Below are 19,850 nucleotides of genomic sequence, written 5' to 3' on the forward strand. Positions count from 1 at the left end.
TGGATGTACACAATCTTCCTCGTTTGGTGTCTGATATTTGCTTCTTCAGTTTTGCACCATCGCTAAAGGTTAAGGTAATTAACATGGACTAGAACTCTATCTCACCTTAAATCTTTTCTGTAAATACATTCCTAAATTTTCATGAACTTGTTTCAATCTACAGTGTTGAGCTATGCAACCCTATTTTCAAATAAACGAGTAGTCAAATTAACATTATTGGTCTGTATTTATGAATTGGAGTTGGAGTCTGCGTGATAAATATTAATATGACATGCGCTCTAATTTTAGCTTAATTTTAATTTATGTGAGTTCCCGCTTTCTTGAGAACACTTTTTCTCGTCTCCTTGTCAACCCATATCACAGTAATATGTCTTTCTCTCTTAGTTTCTCTTATCTTGCAAAAACCGCTGACTTTTTTTAGTATGGGATGTACCAACGGCCTGCCGTTTACCTTGAACAGTGTTCCGTTTTACACTGTTGCTGAGGCACATGACTGTCTGATGATTTGTGTCTAACCAATAAAAATTAAAACTATTGTCTGTATACACACACACACACACACACACACACACACACACACACACACACACACACACAAGATCAGATAGCAAAGTCTATTCAAAAAGATGAAATATATATATATATAACAGTGGGGGAAATAAGTATTGAACGTGTCATAATTTTTACAAATAAATATATTTCCAATGAGGTTATTCACATGAAATTTTCGCCAGACATCAGTATTAACTCAAGAAATCTGGGAACTCACAACATTAAAGTCCATAAATGAAGTTATGAAGTTATGTGTAATAAAGTGGAATGACACGGGGAAAAAAGTATTGAACACACTAACTGAAATTTATTTAATGCTTACTGGAGAAGTCTTTGTTTGTAATAACAGCTTCAAGACGCTTACTGTATGAAGAAATTAATGGGCCGCAGTATTCAGGTGTGATTTTGGCCTGTTCTTCTCAACATACTGCCTTTAAATCTTGTTCAATTGCATTCAAGTCAGCTAACTGACTGGGCCGTTCTAACACCTAGATTTCTCTGAAACCAAGTGAGAGTTTCCTTTGCTGTGTGTGTGTGTGTGTGTGTGTGTGTGTGTGTGTGTCTTATGGCATCAATTTCATATTTGATATTTTCTAGGGGCGAATCGATAACAAACTCTGCTAAAGAAATCAATGATTTTGGTTATTCAAGATGGCCGCCCCATAACATTATAATACTCAGCTATACAGGGCAGTTCATTTGTAGTTGTGTTCATTTGAGTTGATTACAATCAATCACACTTTTGTTTAATTACTATTAAACCAGGCCTGGTTTGCAGTAGCTAAGAAAAACAATTGAACTGAGATAAACTTCTGCTTCTTGTTAGCTACTTGAGCTTCACAGCGCCACTGTAAGATAAATCCAGACACCAGAAATGCGTTTGATGATGAAAAAACACTTGTGCTTATTCTGAACGCTTGATTTTTCAATGAAACGTTACTTTCTGAAAGCGGATAATAATGATTGGTTAAGATCGCGGGAGATGTCGCTGATTGGTCAACTCCCCCAGTCCCGCCCCTGTGTGGGAGGAGTCCTGCGTGTGAACGGTTCCGGTATTGAGTTGTTGTTTGATAGAAGGTGACGCGAGGTTCAGGTAGGATAGAAAAAGAACAACCTTAACATTCTCCACTGTTACACTGTTTATTAACTGTCTAGCGCGTCTGACGGTTGTATATTTATAATTATCGCTTTACTGATTCTAGAGAAATAGATTTGACTTAAAGCTGTATCTTGCTGATCGTTGATAAAAGCTGTGTATGTGCATGACAGTGGCTGTATTCCAAATGGCTCCGACTGTGTATTCTAGTGCACTACTGTGCGATGTAAAGGAATGGCTTGTGTGCCCTATGTAGTGCACTCTGTGTTTAAGAGGGCGCTATTTAGGATTCGGCGGACTATTGATGATGCCCTTGCAAGCTAACGTCCGATATAAACAGAAAAGCCTGTGTAGGTTTATTTACACATTTGTTTACACTTTGTTGCTAACTGTTTAAATTATAAAGCTGGCAAGTTTTTTTTTTAAATTGCTGATTCGGTTTATTTTGATGAATAACGGATTGATTTAATGAAAAGCTACGATTCTAGCCATCTGAAATCTTTCATCCCGCGTGCTCTTGTTAACTTGTGACGTTACCGGATGTATTAAACACGTTACTAAAATATTTATAACACTCTCCGTGGTGTTGTTATGGGTTTATCCGCTAATAAACGACGCTTTTTTGCATGCTAACAGCAGGTCAAAGGTGGCCAGTGCTGGTCCGCATCATTCTGCCGCAAATAGCGCATTGGCGCAGGAACAACACACACACACACCCGCAGTGCTGAATACACACACTCCTACTGTGGTCCTTTATGTAATTCTGGACCTGCATACACACTGATGGTGTTAATTCAACAGTCTGAGATGAGCTAGGAGTAAATCCTAGCACGGTTTACAAACCCGGATATGACATCATAGCGTGTGTGTTCCCCCCTGCGGGATTACAGTTTGAGACTATCCTACTGTAGGAACTCGGGGTGTGAGGCGGGATTACATCCTGAGACTATCCTACTGTAGGAACTCGGGGTCTGAGGCAGGATTACATGCTGAAACTATCCTACTGTAGGAACTCGGGGTGTGAGGTGGGATTACATGATGAGACTATCCTACTGTAGGAACTCGGGGTGTGAGGTGGGATTACAGCCTGAAACTATCCTACTGTAGGAACTTGGGGTGTGAGGCAGGATTGCAGCGGGAGACTATCCTACTGTAGGAACTCGGGGTGTGAGGTGGGATTACATGATGAGACTATCCTACTGTAGGAACTCGGGGTGTGAGGTGGGATTACATGCTGAAACTATCCTACTGTAGGAACTCGGGGTGTGAGGCGGGATTGCAGCCGGAGACTATCCTACTGTAGGAACTCGGGGTGTGAGGTGGGATTACATGCTGAAACTATCCTACTGTAGGAACTCGGGGTGTGAGGCGGGATTGCAGCCGGAGACTATCCTACTGTAGGAACTCGGGGTGTGAGGTGGGATTACATGCTGAAACTATCCTACTGTAGGAACTCGGGGTGTGAGGTGGGATTACATGATGAGACTATCCTACTGTAGGAACTCGGGGTGTGAGGTGGGATTACATGATGAAACTATCCTACTGTAGGAACTCGGGGTGTGAGGCGGGATTGCAGCCGGAGACTATCCTACTGTAGGAACTCGGGGTGTGAGGTGGGATTACAGCCTGAGACTATCCTACTGTAGGAACTCGGGGTGTGAGGCGGGATTACACGCTGAGCCTGTCCTACTGTAGGAACTCGGGGTGTGAGTTGGGATTTCACCCAGACTGAGACATATGATTTTATCTTTTTTTAATTTGACTTCAGAGTTGAAAGTGGGCTTAAAGGGTACATGGGTTTAATGGGTACACTTACCCTACAATACTGGATTATGTAAATATTCAGTTCAAAATTATTTCTATGCCACTTTCGATGATAGACATTGTCATAGAAATTCCTTATTGCATGTTTGTGCTTTACTCGATTATTGCTATTAATATTTTATTACGAGCCAGAAAAGTTGTGAAGGCAAAGGCACAAGTCTGATCAAGTTGAATGTCAAATTTGACGTTATTACAAAAACAGATGTTCCTGTAAGCTTTTGTCTGAGAACAGATGTCGAAGTTTTAGATCTTTCGATTGTTGTGTTTTTGTTTTGTCAAGATTTAATATGTATACCTTAGTTAATTTATGCTGTAAATGACATAGAAAGGGGTCACTGTTGACGTCATGTGACACAACAGGTTAAGACCAACATGGAAGAAGTGATTGGATTATTCCGGTTCCTTCGATTGGTTGTTCAGATAGCCAGTTTATAAGATGGTACTTCCAATGGCCAGCACCAAACGTTCCAGCTGTTCAGGTTATGATACCTGTTTGTGTTGAGCAGGTATGAAAAGCTATACAGCTAGAACATTTGGTACTGGTTCCAGTTCCAGTTTTCCACGACCAAAAAATCAGTTGCATTGCGCAGTACAGAAAGACTTTTTGTTTAAGCCTTGATTTAAGCCCTTTTTTAATCCCTACAACTATCTGGCTCTTGTTTCTGATAAATTGGTGAAAGCTTTTTCTTGCAGGGATTATCAGCTCATTTAAAGCTTTCATACTTGGGTTGTTTTCTGCTTCACTTTGTGTAAAAGCTTCTGCCATGAAGATATAATGAGTGTAGGCCACTGTAATTGATTTATTCTTTTAAAAAGTGACTGATCTTGTGTTACGTCGATGTCCTCGGACACTGAAAGTAATCTGCAGTTACTTGCTGTAATGCGGACATATTGTTAATGGATTGTAGTTTGCGCACCAATGCCAGTCAACGATTCAGCTGGCACAGTTTGCTTCAAAGTTCAGAAAGAAAATGTGGGAAATGTCTAAGTGATGCTGCAGTCAAACATGGAGGTGTATATGGAGGTAAATATGCCTGAGTGAGGGTAAATATAGAGGTGTGAAGGGTAAAGCATCAGTGTGTGGCAATATCCGGATCAAGAGAGCTAAACAGGAAACAGACTTATCATGGCAAAGAGGCTATGCCATACACCAATGTTTTACCATCACTGGATTATGTGCAGCTGTTTTAAAGAGAAAAAGGTTCTGCTGAAGCGACCATCTGTCCATGAGTAAACCTTTGAGTTCTGCTGTAATTGGCATGAGCCTAGATTGGGTACTAGGCTATTCTGTAAATAGATACTCTGTAAATAGTAAATTGTGAGGAAATTGTTGGTTGTGGGTAAATCTTTGCCTGCTTGGAACTTCTCTCGAAACTGGGCTTGCTGGTACTAAAGTGCTTTTTCAAAACGCCATTTTTCAGGAGTGTCTGTCTGGCTTTTTGCTCAGTGTTGTGACAGACAAGTGGTCAAGGTAAAATTCTGTCTGAAATTTGGCAGGGGTTGATCAGGTTCAGCCATATTGATCCTGATAAGCTTCGCTGTCTGTAGTTCTGCTGGATCACCAATCGGTCCAGTGACAGGGAGATAGATATAGGAATTGGGACCCATGACATCATCTGCATTCAAGGGCGAAAGTTTGCAACCCCATGGTTTTTCAAATGGAAAATCGATAAAGCAATTTCAGTAGAATTCTGAAATGTCATATATTAAAAACGTGAGTTTGTCCTGCAACAAGGCAATAATCGAAAGATGTTTTTGTCTTTAGGCAGTGTAGGTTTGCTGGTAGAGCTACTAAATGGACAAGAAGAGAACAGATGTGATGTTTAGATAGAGGGCTAGATATGGAGTTGGCATGATAGGCAGCAGTTAATACTATTTACACAGATATTGAGTAAAAGCTTGAGACCGTGCATGCATGTTGGCTGATTTGCATGTAATGGCATGTTGCATGATGCCTCGTGCCTTACCGTGTGTGTGTCTTGCAGCGCTAGTTGTTCATGGACCAGTTGTGTGCAGTGCCACTGTTAAAATGGGACAGAGCACCTTGGGACCAGAGTCCCAAGAACCATCAGAGGTGAGCACGCTGCCCCTTCCATTTTCTAACACTGATTATAAATACATATATACACGAGTACATGCACTCAGTCACAGTAGTCACAAACAATATTAACCACAGCATGGTCTTAATCATCTGACACTTACTTACTTACTATATCAGCAAACTTCCCTAAACAGAGAGTGAAAGAAAACCTCTTTATATATTTATCAGGAGCTTTATTACGCTTTATAAATTGTCACGCAGCATTTCAAGTAGGAGTGGGACTCTGTGCCTCAATTCCATCTTCCTTCAGGAAGACATTGTTATTATTTTGACTTAATATATCATTATTTCAAGATAGGGGAAGTGGTAGCTTAGTGGTTAAGACATTGGACTTCTGATCGGACGGTCATGAGTGTAAATCACAGCACTGCCAACCTTCCAGTGCTGGGCCCTTGAGCAAGGCCCTTAACCCTCAGTTGCTCAGTTGTATAATGCAAGTTCCTCTGGATGAGGGCGTCTGCCAAAATGCTGTGAAATGTAGTTTGATTTAATATCTTATTTTGATATAATAACTTTTAGTTATCAGCATTATTTTAATATTTTTAAAATAGTTTTTCTGACATAATATTGAACACCTACACAATCTATCAGTGACTAATTTCTTGAATGTTAGTTCAGAATTGTTGAACATATGCTGTTTCATGGATAGCCAGTAAGCCAGATGTACAATAGCACAATAGCTTAAATATACACTTACAGAGAACTGTAAGGAACACTTGTACACCTACTCATTCATGTAATTCTCTAATCAGCCAATCATGTGGCGGCAGTGCAGTGCATTAAATCATGCAGGTATGAGCTAGCAGCTTCAGGTAATGTTCACATCAACCCTCAGAATGGGGGAAAATGTGATTTCAGTGATTTTGACGGTGGCATGATTGTTGGTGGCAGATGAGCTGGTTTGAGTATTTGTAAAACGGCTGATCTACTGGGATTTTCACACCCAGCAGTCTCTAGAGTTTACTCAGAATGGTGCAATAAAGATCAAAAACATCCAGTGAGCCGCAGTTCTGCGGACAGAAAAACCTTGTCGATGAGAGAGGGAGAGAGGGAGAGAGGTCAACAGAGAATGGCCAGACTGGTTTGAGCTGAGAGAAAGGCTACAGTAACTCAGATAAACACTCTGTGCAATTGTAATGAGCAGAAAAGCATCTCAGAATGCACGTCAAACCTTGAGGCTACAACATCAGAAGACCACGCTGGGTTCCACTTGTGTCAGCCAAGAACAGAAAGCTGAGGCTGCAGTGGGCACAGGTCACAAAAACACTGGAAATGTAGCCTGGTCTAATGACTCTCCATTTATGCTGAGGCACATCATTGGTAGAGTTGGAATTTGGCACCAACAGCATGAATACATGCAGCCAACCTGCCTTGTGTCAACAGTTCAGGCTGGTGGAGGTGGTGTGATGGTGTGGGGAATGTTTCCTTGGCGCATTTTGTATGCCCGTTAATACAAATCGATCATCGCTTGAATGCCACAGCCTTTTTTGTATTTTGTTGCTGTTCATGTTCATCCCTTAATGGCCACATTATCTTCTAATGACTACTTCCAGCATGACGTTGCACCAGATCACAAAGCAGAAGTCTCAAACTGGTCTCATGAACATGACGATGAGTTCAGTGATCTTCAGTGGCCTTCCCAGTCACCGGATCTGAATCCAATAGAACACTTTTAGGATGTGGTAGAACGAGAGATTCGCAGCATGAAGGTGCACCTGAGAAATCTGCTGTAATCATGTCTACATGGACCACAATCTCAAAGGGATGTTTCCAACGTCTCGTGGATTCCATGCCATGAAGTACTGAGGCTGTTTTGAGAGCAAAGGGAGGCTCTACCCAGTACTAATATAGTATTCCTAATGAAGTGCTCTGTGAGTATCAGTCAAAACATTGACACAAAACCTTGAAGTGATAAGCTGTCTAATAAATCAAAATAAATGACACACTCGAAATAATGAGATCTTAAGTAAAAATTGCGATCAACCCACTGTATCTTAAAATAAAAAGATATTATCATGTGATATTTTGTCAAAAATACCCCGACATTATCTTGAAAAACGAGACATCGAGTTGAAATGATTAAACAATATCTATTACGCCCAAAATAAGAAGACATCACGTCGGAATAATGACGTAGCACTGTAATGTTTTTTCACAGCTTGCGTTTCCGCGCTTCTGTATTGTTTACTGTAGTCGGTGTGTCGTTTTTCCAGAACGACCACTTACAGTCATCATAATATAAAACACTAGACGGAGTATATTTCCATTACGGCTGTCAGACTGAATGTCACAGTTCACACACCGTTTAAATCATACAGTATTTTCATTATATTTACTTACTCAAATGCAGCAACCCTGAATGTTTAAAAGCCCGTGTTCATTACATTTACATGGATTCATTTAACAGACGCCTTTATCCAAAGCGACTTACAAATGAGAGATTCTGTTTTTGGTCGCCTGTTTGTTGAAATCGTCCTGGCTGACTGCGAATAATTAAAATGCGACAATCCTTTTTCATGTAAAGCAATTTCACCAGCTCTAGTTCAGTACTATATTTTTAAAATTAGAACAGAACTATAACTGCATAAGCCTCTTTTGATCCATTTTAATACTCCTAATCTGTGGACACTTTAACACCAGATATCTGTTCAAACTCACTGTGCGTCATATCACAGTTCACTCCTCCCTCATGCCTCTTATTCCTTTAATAATAATTCACATAATCCATTTTATACCTGCATGGCTTTGCATTTCCCCCCAAAAAAAACCTTTTCGTTTTAATCCCGTCCTTTTCCCTGATGACCAGCTGTCATCGTTCCCTCCATCTGACCTTCTAATTACTCATCAGTACTAACAGATGTTCTTTTTTTTTTTTTCTTCGTCCAGTCAGTCCTTTTTTTATTATTTATTTTGACTGATTGGCTTTCTGAAAGCTGATTGGCTGGGCATGCGATTGCATGAGCGCAGGACCGAGTTCTGCCAAATGTCCTTTTCACTGCTGAAGTCCTTATTTAATGTTTCAAAGTGGCTACAGGAAGAGAAACAGCTCGAGTGTCGCAAGATAACCACGCTTATCTTATCTGATCTGTTCTCGGCTGCCTCCTCTTGCACAGTTCAGTGCAGTTGGTGTAACGCGACATGGCCGAGCGAACGAGATTTGACGGCGACGTAAAACACACGCAGAATGTAAATATGGGTGTATGATTTTAATATAATAAGATGCCTCGAGCGCATGTCATTAGGAAGAAAACGCACGGCTTTCATCAAAGTCTACACTGTAATGAATCGATTATGAAAGCTCGGATTTCACCGCTCGATCGCCGCTTCTCCATTTTCCGTGTTGTCTCTTATTTTCTCACCTCCGTGTCTCCATGTCGTTTCTCATACGTAACATGCTCATGCATGCTGGAATAAAGTCAGAAAAGTTTCTTTTGCTTTCATGAGCGCTGGCTTGGAAGCTAAACTAAAATAAAGAGTACTTCATATCTTCTATTAGCAATGTACGGAGAGTTGTTTATGAAGGAAAAGAATGGCCGATGGGAAGATACGGACAGGAATGCGAGAGTAGGAGCCTGTGGAAGAGTGTAGGAGCGGCTGAAAGAATTGAGGACCGAGCATAATATATTACGAAGAGAATGTAGAAGGAGGACGGAGGACAAACAGTTATTAACCCAAGGACAGGGCGGTGAAGCGGAGTTACTGTTTCCTGTTAAGTTTTCTTCTAACAGCGCGTCCCGAATCGCTCTATTCCTTTTACACAGTTACTATTCTTATTACGTGAAGAACACGATGTGACGTTCTATACGTTTATAGTCGCGTTTAACGTTGAGGAACATCACGTTACTTAGAAAGCATAACGTGCTCTGATGTGATGACTTCCTGTGGCGAAATAATTACTGACGGTATCAAAGAGCTGACACTGGAGACTCCTTCCGTAAATGTTAAATTGCTCCTTACAGAAAGCTTCACCGTATCAACAATTTGTTTGTCTTCTTTCTTCTTTCTTTTTAGCAGGAGTCATATGCAAATTTAAAGACATTTGTGGAGGACCAGCTTCAGACCAGCATGGTTCGTATAGATCAGACACAAATTACCCAAATTACTGAGAAACAAATGTGAAGATCTATAGTAAATGATTAATGTTACCAGTGGAGATGTTGATATTGCAAGAACAGTGGCCGATATTTACTTAGAAATATATACTACATTGTTTTTAATGTTTAGTTTTGTAGTATAAGTTTGAATTTTCCACGTTTCCGTAAGTCTTTAATGTTGCAGTCGTAATTAATACACATTTCTCCACCCTTTGTTCACGACTCTTCTACCCTGATCTTTTATTTTCTCTATTCTGTTCTCTATTTCTAAGATGGTGGGAATAGTGCTTGGTGCTGGCATCGCCATCGTCCTCATCGCCACCTTCATCTTCTTTGTGCTGCGCAGGATTCACCTTCGGAGTGAGTGTCTGAAACGTTGTACACGAGTCCCTCGTCCTCTAGAGTACTCGAATCTGCTTTTCATGTCCGACACCGATTTCTCGTGATGTCCGATGTAATCTTCTGGCTTTTGTGTTGTTTTTTTGTCGTGCTTTTTGCAGACCTCGCGGCTCAAGAAGCCCCCAAATACCGCTTCCGCAAGAGAGACAAAGTTTTATTCTATGGCAGGAAGATCATGAGGAAAGTCTCGCAGTCCACCTCGTCTCTAGTCGGAACGTCATCGTCTTCTTCCTCCCGTCCGAGACTGAAGAAGAAACAGAAGATGCTCAACATCGCTAAAAAGTAAACGTCGAGTAATAATAGCAGAGCTGTTGGGTGATGTGATGTCATCAGGGAAATTTGCCATCATTTCTGCTTTCATGTCATCTCTCTCTCTCTCTTTCACGTGCGCTCTCTTTTACGTTCAGGATCCTGCGCTTTAAGAAGGAGGTGCCCACCCTGCAGATGAAGGAGCCTCCTCCCTCAGTGCTAGAGGCTGATCTGACGGAGTTTGATGTTGCCAACTCGCACCTACCCTCAGAAGTGCTCTACATGCTGAAGAACGTGCGGTAAATAAGCACTTGCTAGTTCAGTCTGGGGAGGGGGAGGGGGTTGGGGGTTGATGATGCAATTGTTTATCTCTTAGACAAATCGCTTAGAGTCATTTAGAGACTCTACTATACTATACTGCCTACACTACTTAGAAGTAAGATGGAAAATGCTGGAGTACGTCAGACTTTCTCTCTAATACGCATGACGAGGATGCATGACTGTGTGTCTCAAGTAGTGAAGCGAAGTACTGGCAACCCTCAAGGAACGATTTTAGCTCCATTTTTGTTTACTTTTTATACGTCAGACGTTCAGTACAACTTCAGAAATTCTCTGACGACTCATTGGCCGTATAACAGACCGTGATGAGGATGAATATTGGGAGCTATTAAAGAGTTTTGTGGACTGGTGTGAGATAAACGGACTTAGGCTAAATGCTAGTAAGACTAAGGAAATTGTGGTCGATTTTAGTAGACATCCTCAGCAAGTTGCACCAGTCCTAAACATAGGAGGGTCGGAAATTGAGACTGTAACAACGTATAAGTACCTGGGTTGACTGGTCTGACTATAAGAAGGGTCAAAGTCGTATTCATTGTTAAGTCGACTGAGATCCTTCGGGGTATCTCAGGTACTACTTAAGACCTTCGACGATTCTGTAGTGTCATCTGTGATCTTGTATGATGTCAGAATGTTAGGGAGGGGGATTGTGGGAAAAGGAGAAGAACAAATGAAATAAACTTATACAGAAGGCAGGTTCTGTTGTGGGGAGTGTGTTACTCACCGTAGCGGAGATTGGGCATGGTAGAATGATTGATAAATTGGTCTCTATAATGAATTATGATCGTCACCCCTTTCATGAAACAGTTCGAGCCCTAGCGAGTACAGTAATCTCAAGATTAATTCATCCCCGCTGTCACAAGGCGCGATTTAAAAAATAGAAAGTCTTTTTTTTTTTTTTAACCAAATGCTATCAGACTGTACAATCAGTGCTATACAATATGATTATATTATAGAATCATTTGCTTGTATATAATCGCAATGCCTTTCGGAACTGATTCTGTAAAGTCATGATCGTTGTCGTGAACGTCTTTTATATTTATTTTATTATTGTGTATGTGCTGCTGTGACGTAAATGTCTCCCCTCGGGGGATTAATAAAGTTGAATCAATCAGTCATAAACACTGACAGGACTCTGTGAAGAGTCGGTGAAGATTCCACGTTTTCACCTACAAGTGATCAGATTAAAATGTAAAATACAATGCACAAATACTATTGGTCATGACGTGCAGAAAACATACCACACTAATAGCAAAACCATCGCATTGCTCGAGCGTTGCTCGAGCTCTTCAGTGAAAAACATTTTTTTTTAAAAATTAAAATGGTGTCAGAAATGAATGTCATTCCATGTCGCATTGGACGTCGCTTTCTGCGGTGTGTTATAGTTACAGTTCCACGCTGAAATGTCATCACTGTCCAGTCACAGCTAGTGGGGTGTGGTTGTAATCAGAGGAGGATGATACTGAAACGTTGACATCGTGTCCACGTTCACAGTGTGATTGTTATCCTCAAGTCAGATATGCTTTATAATGAGCCTAGTTTTTGAAATGACTTAACGTAAATGCAAAATCAAATGTGTCTCTGTGTTGTGTGTGTGTGTGTGTGTGTGTGTGTGTGTGTGTGTGTGTAGTGTATTAGGCCACTTTGAGAAGCCATTGTTTCTGGAGCTGTGTAAGCACATGGTGTTCCTGCAGTTCCAGCAGGGCGAGTATGTCTTCAGACCCGCACAACCGGACAGCAGCATCTATGTAGTGCAGGACGGCAAACTGGAGCTCTGTCTTACTGGTCAGGTGTGTGTATGTGAGTTTGTGTGTAAGTAGGTGTCTTGCTTCCACAGGCTCTTTCACGTTCATTGTCTTGAGTTTGTGTAATAACAACGTATATAATGTAATATATCAAGGTTATTTGCGTTGTTAGACCCTTGCCATTGACCTACTGTGGGGTTTTGTCGCTGTTGTTGCTGGGCAGTGGTAGCTCGGTGGTTAATGCACTGTACTGCTGTTCGAAAGGTTGTGAGTTCAAATCCCAGCACTGCTGAGCTGCCACTGTTGGGCCCTTGAGCAAGGCCCTTAACCCTCAACTGCTCAGTTGTATAAATGAGGTAAATGTAAGTCACTCTGGATAAGGGCGTCTGCCAAAATGCCTTAAATGTATTATTATTATTATTATTATTATTAAAGAATACGCCTATCTCTGTCTACTGCATCCGTGGCTCATGTGTGAGTACCATAGACAAGATTTTGTCTCTGTCTCGCTATCCCTTTCTCTCTCTGTCTCTGAAGGATGGGAAGGATGGAGTGGTTAAAGAGGTGTTTCCAGGAGATTCGGTTCATAGTCTACTGAGCATTCTTGATGTCATCACAGTAAGCCACACCCACATCTCCATATATGTCATGTATTTGGTATGTATATAACGTATGCGAATGAGACAAGGTATTTCATATTAAAAATCTTCGTTCAGTAGTTATTTTCTGTGTGTGCGTGTTTGTGCACGCGTGTGTGTTACAGGGTCACCAGAGGCCGTATCGGACGGTGTCTGCCAGAGCTGCAGAGGTGTCCACAGTCCTGCGTCTGCCTGTCGAGGCTTTCCTGTCCATCTTTGAGAAGTATCCAGAGAGTTTAGTGCGTGTGGTGCAGGTCTGTGTGTGTGTTCTGATTCGTTTTCCTCACATACTGTAAGCTTCTAATACAAATACGTGTACGATTGTTAAAGTAGATGGACTTTTTCTTTCTGTAGATCATCATGGTGAGGCTGCAGAGAGTGACTGTCCTGGCTTTACACAACTACCTAGGCCTCACTAATGAGCTCTTCTGTCATGTAAGGCACACACACACACACACACGCACACACACAGGTATATTTACTTAAAAAATGCTATCTTGCATGCAGTGTCGTTTATCCAGATGACATTTTATAGTGAAAACATATGAATACATTTAATCAGTTATTGAAAGCGTGATTATATACCCCAGTTTAGGAACAAAATGGTTTTATATCATTTCATCGTTTCAAATGAGCAGACCTCAGTCATTTCTTTCACATAGTATGTTATGTCAAATATATACGTTTTGAATATAATTTAAAAAATAATAAAACCCAGGCAGTTGTACTTTTCACCAAGTTCATCAGTATTGCAGTTGATTATGTTCAAGTCTGAAGTTGCCACGATTAAGGTTCGAATCGTTGTGCATTGTTATCGTAGATGTTCTTTTCGCAGGAGATGCAACCGCTGCGCTTACCCGTGCTCTCTCCACACGCCAACCGCACCAGCCCTGTACGCCACAGCAAACGCTTCAGCAGCCTCACTGTGCCCGAGGAGCAGCGGGAAGCCGCCGTCCGAGAAGCCAATGGTAAGGACATGTCAAAGCACACAGTATTTATTTAACTCTAACCCAAAAGCTTGTTCATTCAGAGTTTAGTTGGTGTATAAAATCAAGGAATGCTTTCACAAGATTACACAACTGCTGTTGCAGTAAAGTTGGATGATCTCAGCACTGTTCTGGCAGAATTCAAACACCACACCCCCTGTTACATCAGCACATTTCTTGCTACGATCATATCAACTAGATGAAAACAAGAAAAAAAATCGGCGTACTCTCAACCAAATGATCCGCGAAGGTACGCTCACACGCACAGCAATCAGTCGCTGTACTACGAAGTCACCAGTAGGTGTTCCTACTACTGGTTACCATAGTAACATTTATCTTTTTACAGCAAACCAGTTTTATGTATATATGCATCGTATCCTATGAGATGAAGGACAAAGAGCGTGTGCTCTTTGCCATTCCAGCCGTCTATCTGGGAACAGTTACAGGTAAACGAACAGCTCGGACTCGCAGGCAGCACTACGGATCACGTGCGCTCACGTCTTCGCTCACATTGGTAGACGCTGCACCAAGTCGCTCAGAATTTATACTTTTCTCAGCTTTGCCGCGTCACTGGACACGCCCACATCAAATCGCCGACGGTCGCTGTCGCTCATGTGTCCGGAAGTCGCCAGCTCTCACTGAAAATAAATGGACTCTGGCCGCTTTGTCGCTGCGAGTCGCTGTCTGTGTGAACGTACTTTTAGCCAAGTTAATCTTGAGTCTGCATCAGCATAGAGCAGTTTGTCTTCTTTTAATAGTTCAATAATAAATGTTAAATGTGAAAAAATAAACTTGCTTTTTCCTGGCTGTGAATTTAAGCAGTGGATCATGGGAAGGAAGGCAGCACCATCCCGACCCTGAGCAGGGCTATCTCCATGCCTGTGGACATTGCTGGTGAGTGTGTTCTCAGTGTATGTGTGTGTGTGTGTGTGTGTGTGTGTGTGTGTGTGTGTGTGTGTGTGTGTGTGTGTGTGTGTGTGTGTGTGAAGTGAGGCACGTACCTTGTAGTGATAAATCAGTAATAGTTTGTCATTTGATGTCATGTGATCCTCCGAAGCAACAGCTAGCACTATAACTGATAACAACAATGTTACAGCAAATAAATGATAGGAGTGGTATTATAAATAAATTATAATTAAATAAATGAATAAATAATTTGTTTATAAATAAATTAATTATCATGTGGAATTAAACTATGTTTGGAGTCTCACAATTCGCTCATTTTTAAGGAGGCTAGAAAGAATATTAAGGGCTACTGTGTGTTTGTTGTGTAGTCATTGGTGAAATAAAGCAAGTTTGTGTGTGCCTGTGTGTGTGTGCGTGCGTGCGTGTGTGTGAGTGAGTGTGTGTGTGTGCGTGCGTGTGTGTGCGTGCGTGTGTGTGTGTGCGTGCGTGCGTGTGTGTGCGTGCGTGTGTGTGCGTGCGTGTGTGTGCGTGCGTGTGTGTGCGTGCGTGTGTGTGCGTGCGTGTGTGTGCGTGCGTGTGTGTGCGTGTGTGTGTGTGCGTGTGTGTGCGTGCGTGTGTGTGTGTTGGGTTTGCAGGCATGCAAAAGGGCCTGCGTTCAGATTTCGACATGGCATATGAGAGGGGCCGGATTTCTGTGTCTGCCGAGGATGGAACACCCACAGCACCCACGTTTACACGGGTTAGACACACACACACACACACACACACACACACACACACACACACAGCAAATGGCTTAGTCACTCCAGTAATACCAACACAGTATAGGGCTACAGGGTTCGAAATATTTGAATTTTTTGTTTTAATGTATACAGTGCCCACCATTAATATTGGCACCCTTGGTAAATATGAGCAAAGAAGGCTGTGAAAAATTGTCTTTATTGTTTAAACTTTTGATCTTTTGTTCAAAAAAAATTCACAAAAATACTCTGCTCTCATGAATATCAAACAATTGCAAAGACAAAACCGTTTTATCCAAAAAAAGAAACTTCTTTGTTAAATATTTTTCACAGCCTTCTTTGCTCATATTCACCAAGGGTGCCAATATTACTGAAGGGCACTGTATGTGCAGTAGGAAAACCTACAGCACATTCTTTGTTTTGTTGAGAAACACAGAAGTCAGTAAGTTTCAAACATATTTATTCATCAGCAAAACAACCCCCCACTCACACACTCTCTCTCACACACACCCTAAAGCTCCCATCTGACACTGCTTATAGTTTCTGAAAATGTGCACCCTTTAAAAATGCAAAAACAGTCTCTAAGGGTCATCGGAAGTCTTTAAAAGAAGCATGTTTATGAACCCTAAATACTGTATATTTCGAGTACGCGCCTAGTTCTATTAGATTTCATCAGAATTCACGCTAAATAACGAGATGTTTATCTGCGTTTCTGACTAGTGATGTGTTTTGTATGTGTGTCAGGAGCAGCGAGAGAGAAGAGTAACAGTAGATGAGGTGCCGTCGGGCGTGTACCTGTACCCCGAGGAGGAAGTGAGCACAGAGAACGTTTACGGCCCGTTGCCAGGACGATCCAGCGCCACCCTGTTCGAGGAGGCTCAGAAGGAGTTTCTGAAACTAATGAAAATCGAGGTATAGCGATGTTTATGTACTGCCTTAGGATCAGAATCAACACACACACACACACAGATAATTTCCAGTTTCAGCGCATTCACAATATAACATTTGTTTCGTTTTCGGTTCTGTTGCTCAGTTGACTACGGTTCACTCTGCTCCCACACTCATTCTTTATCCTTTGTCCTTTATCCTTTCTTTATCAGGACGCTGCACTGCTGAATGGACGAGTGACCTTGCACCATGCCAAAGCAGGCACTGTCCTGGCCAGACAGGGAGACCAGGTACGCCGAATCCTCCACATCCTTCCATCTTTCTCTCCATCCTTCATCCTTCTCTCATGCATATCGTAGTGTAAGAAAAAAATGAAGAGGACCTCAAAGAAGAATAACTTTCTTCCAGCGTGGCACTGGCAAACTACATGAAGCACTTCGGGTTCGTCGGAGTCAAAGTGAACCCCGAACGATATCCACACAGATATTTCATACTGTGTTTTCTGTATGTAATGTAAATAAAGTTGCATCCTAAATGTAAATTAAGGATAGCATTTGATACGGATGGTGTTACAGGTATGACCCCAAATGATAATGATATGATTGGTCACATATACAGTACAGCACAGTGAAATTCTTTTCTTGGCATACCGAGTGCAGGATCAGCCATGATATGGCGCCCCTGGAGCAGAGAGGATTAAGGGCCTTGCTCAAGGGCCCAACAGTGGCAGCTTGACAGTGCTGGGGCTTGAACCCCCGACCTTCTGACGAGTAACCCAGACCCTTAAACGCTAAGCCACCACTGCCCTTGAGGTGGTACCACTGTTGAGGCGGTAGACCTATCGAGACAGATGTCTTTCTGAATGCTAATTATGCTCATGTAGCCCTGTGTTCAGGGATGGTTCTTGATGCCGCTCCCGTGCTATAACTGTGTGAATGTCACTTTAGGTCGTATTATACACATATTTCTGAGACTGAGCAAAATCGTCCCTTTGATAATTCTTCCTTTTTGGGGAACAAGCTTCTCCTGTCACAGTTCGGGGTGGACACTGCTGAGAGGCCGTCTGTAGTTTCTTACAGTAGCCTTAAACCTTTAAGTCCTGTTCAAATTCTATAAACCATCAACACAGTTGGTTTGAACGTGATACTTTATTATTAATCATCTCATATGTAAGCTGAAACTGAACCGTATGTAAATTGTTCCTCTATAATTAGCATGGATGTTTAGGTGAACAGAGTGTAAATAACATTATAATTATTTACCATGAAGATAATAATAATGTAATTATAATTGAATTGATTGAATTTAAAACTAGGCCTGTAACAAGAATGTCTGTATCGACTTATCGTACGATATATGGACATCGATCTTGATGGTTTTTTTTGCTGACCTCGATATTGCGTGTTTGTTTACATAAGAATAGAATGTCACTGTCATCCACTCTAGGGATGTCAAATTCAAACTTCCAGTATTTGTCGAACGTAAGATTAAAAATGCACAGTCGAATGCAAATACTGTGTAACTGTTTGAATGTAAGATCAGAAATCTGGAAAGAATAGTTGTAGTGTTTCAAATCCTCCAGTCGTAGTCGATAATGTCGGGGATTGACTCTGCGTAAGACTAAGCTGCGTGAGCTGAAGATGAACAATGAATGAAGAGCAGTAAACTGAAGGGCTTTAATAGCGGGTTAATGAACTCACCCCGAAGCATCCTATACACGTATGAGATTAATCAGACATTTACAGGCCTTTCTACAGAACTGCTGTCCCTCAACCAAAAAACACAGTTAAAAAGCATTTAAGTATTCAAAACCTGGATGTTTACTAAGATCCTTCTATTATCTTTCCAAACCCACAATAATGTTTAAAATAGTAGTAAGCTTTTTATATATATATATATATATATATATATATATATATATATCATGTATTGGGTATTTTCAGTCGTGAGGTGGCTGTCCTGAACCCTAACCCCTAAAATTTCAACTTATGGAAATGATATTGAAATAATTTTCGCATTTTATTCCATTGTTGTTTTTAAAATTATATATATATATATATATATATATATATATATATATATATATATATATATATATATATATATATATATATGTAATTTGTTTTTGTTTTTTTAAAGTGAAGTTCAAGTTTATTTATTTGATATTTTCTTTGTAAATCATGAAACTTTATGTAAAAAAAAAAAAAAAAAAGTGTCCCGCATTTCCATAGTCCATTGGCTGAGCCTGATTTTAACCACACCCCTACATTTCTGATCAGGAAATATTCCTGTGTCCCTCGCTGTCATGGCTACATGGTGAGGAGACAGGTCCCATCATTTTAAGGTGAATGTGTTTAAAAAGTTTAAGGAACGTCTCTACCAAACATTTTTGTTCTGCAATTAAGCAAACGTTTTTTGGGTGTTATTCCATAAAATGTAGTTTTTATGTATGTAGAACGGTTCAGAACGGTGCTATCTTTGAGCTAGGCCTCAGAACTATCTGAAATTATCACTACTAAATCAGTCACGACCGAAACCCGTGGTGAAGTCTCAGCCAGAGGACTAAAACCTTTACTGTTTCGGTGGTTTAGAGCGGCCCATACGCAACATTGACCTAATATTACAGCTTTCTTCTGCGGAAAATGACACGAATATACTTAAGTAACGCTGTGTGTAATTCACGTGAATGCGCTCTTTCCGTAACGACACACTAAAACGCAGACAACGAATCACTAAAACATAAAGCCTTCAATATTGTATTCTGTGTATTCTTAAGAATTCGAAGTTCATTCGTCTCTGAAAGGGTGTACTTGCATTGTTATGCTATTACATTATCGTTATACATATATCAGTGGCATAAAATGGTCTTAAAATGACAATAATATCGTTTGTCGCAATTATTTCTGTGACATGTCGTCCAACGAAAGTAGTTATCGTGACGGGTCTAAACGGCGTCTCATTTTCCTCTCTGTCAGGACGTGAGTCTTCATTTCGTGTTGTCCGGCTGCCTGCACGTGTATCAGCGTATGATCGACAAGCAGGAGGACGTGTGCCTGTTCGTGACGCAGCCGGGTGAGATGGTGGGTCAGCTGGCCGTACTGACCGGAGAGCCGCTCATCTTCACCGTCCGCGCGCTCCGCGACTGCACCTTCCTCAAGATCTCCAAATCTGATTTCTATGAGTGAGTCAGATCCAATATAGTATGAGTTTTCACTTATTCCACAGCACTCGATTTTTTTTTTTTATTCAGATTGGTCAGAAGGTGTTGGTTATTATTTTTATTCAATTGAAGTATG

The 19,850-nt window shown here is 41.1% G+C and overlaps 1 protein-coding gene across 10 annotated transcripts in view; it reads left to right on the plus strand.

Moving 5' to 3' along the window:
- The first annotated feature begins 1,561 nt into the window (after positions 1 to 1,561).
- pnpla6 (patatin-like phospholipase domain containing 6) overlaps positions 1,562 to 19,850 on the plus strand; it is a 37,660-nt gene continuing 19,371 nt past the window's right edge. For 4 of the 10 annotated variants that reach the window (XM_047151396.2, XM_053676268.1, XM_053676267.1 and 1 more), the window contains exons 1-16: positions 1,562 to 1,645; positions 5,458 to 5,546; positions 9,585 to 9,641; positions 9,940 to 10,027; positions 10,168 to 10,348; positions 10,474 to 10,614; positions 12,282 to 12,441; positions 12,934 to 13,014; positions 13,160 to 13,288; positions 13,389 to 13,469; positions 13,855 to 14,002; positions 14,840 to 14,914; positions 15,562 to 15,665; positions 16,411 to 16,578; positions 16,767 to 16,844; positions 19,530 to 19,735. In XM_047151396.2, the coding sequence (XP_047007352.1) occupies positions 5,502 to 5,546; positions 9,585 to 9,641; positions 9,940 to 10,027; positions 10,168 to 10,348; positions 10,474 to 10,614; positions 12,282 to 12,441; positions 12,934 to 13,014; positions 13,160 to 13,288; positions 13,389 to 13,469; positions 13,855 to 14,002; positions 14,840 to 14,914; positions 15,562 to 15,665; positions 16,411 to 16,578; positions 16,767 to 16,844; positions 19,530 to 19,735 (1,742 nt within the window). In that variant the 5' untranslated portion in view covers positions 1,562 to 1,645; positions 5,458 to 5,501. The remainder of the gene's footprint in view (positions 1,646 to 5,457; positions 5,547 to 9,584; positions 9,642 to 9,939; positions 10,028 to 10,167; positions 10,349 to 10,473; positions 10,615 to 12,281; positions 12,442 to 12,933; positions 13,015 to 13,159; positions 13,289 to 13,388; positions 13,470 to 13,854; positions 14,003 to 14,839; positions 14,915 to 15,561; positions 15,666 to 16,410; positions 16,579 to 16,766; positions 16,845 to 19,529; positions 19,736 to 19,850) is intronic. The other 6 variants (XM_053676266.1, XM_053676269.1, XM_053676265.1 and 3 more) reach the window with 5 other exon arrangements.

The sequence above is a fragment of the Ictalurus punctatus genome, chromosome 26 (genome assembly GCF_001660625.3).
Source record: "Ictalurus punctatus breed USDA103 chromosome 26, Coco_2.0, whole genome shotgun sequence".
Taxonomy (NCBI): Eukaryota; Metazoa; Chordata; class Actinopteri; order Siluriformes; family Ictaluridae; genus Ictalurus; species Ictalurus punctatus.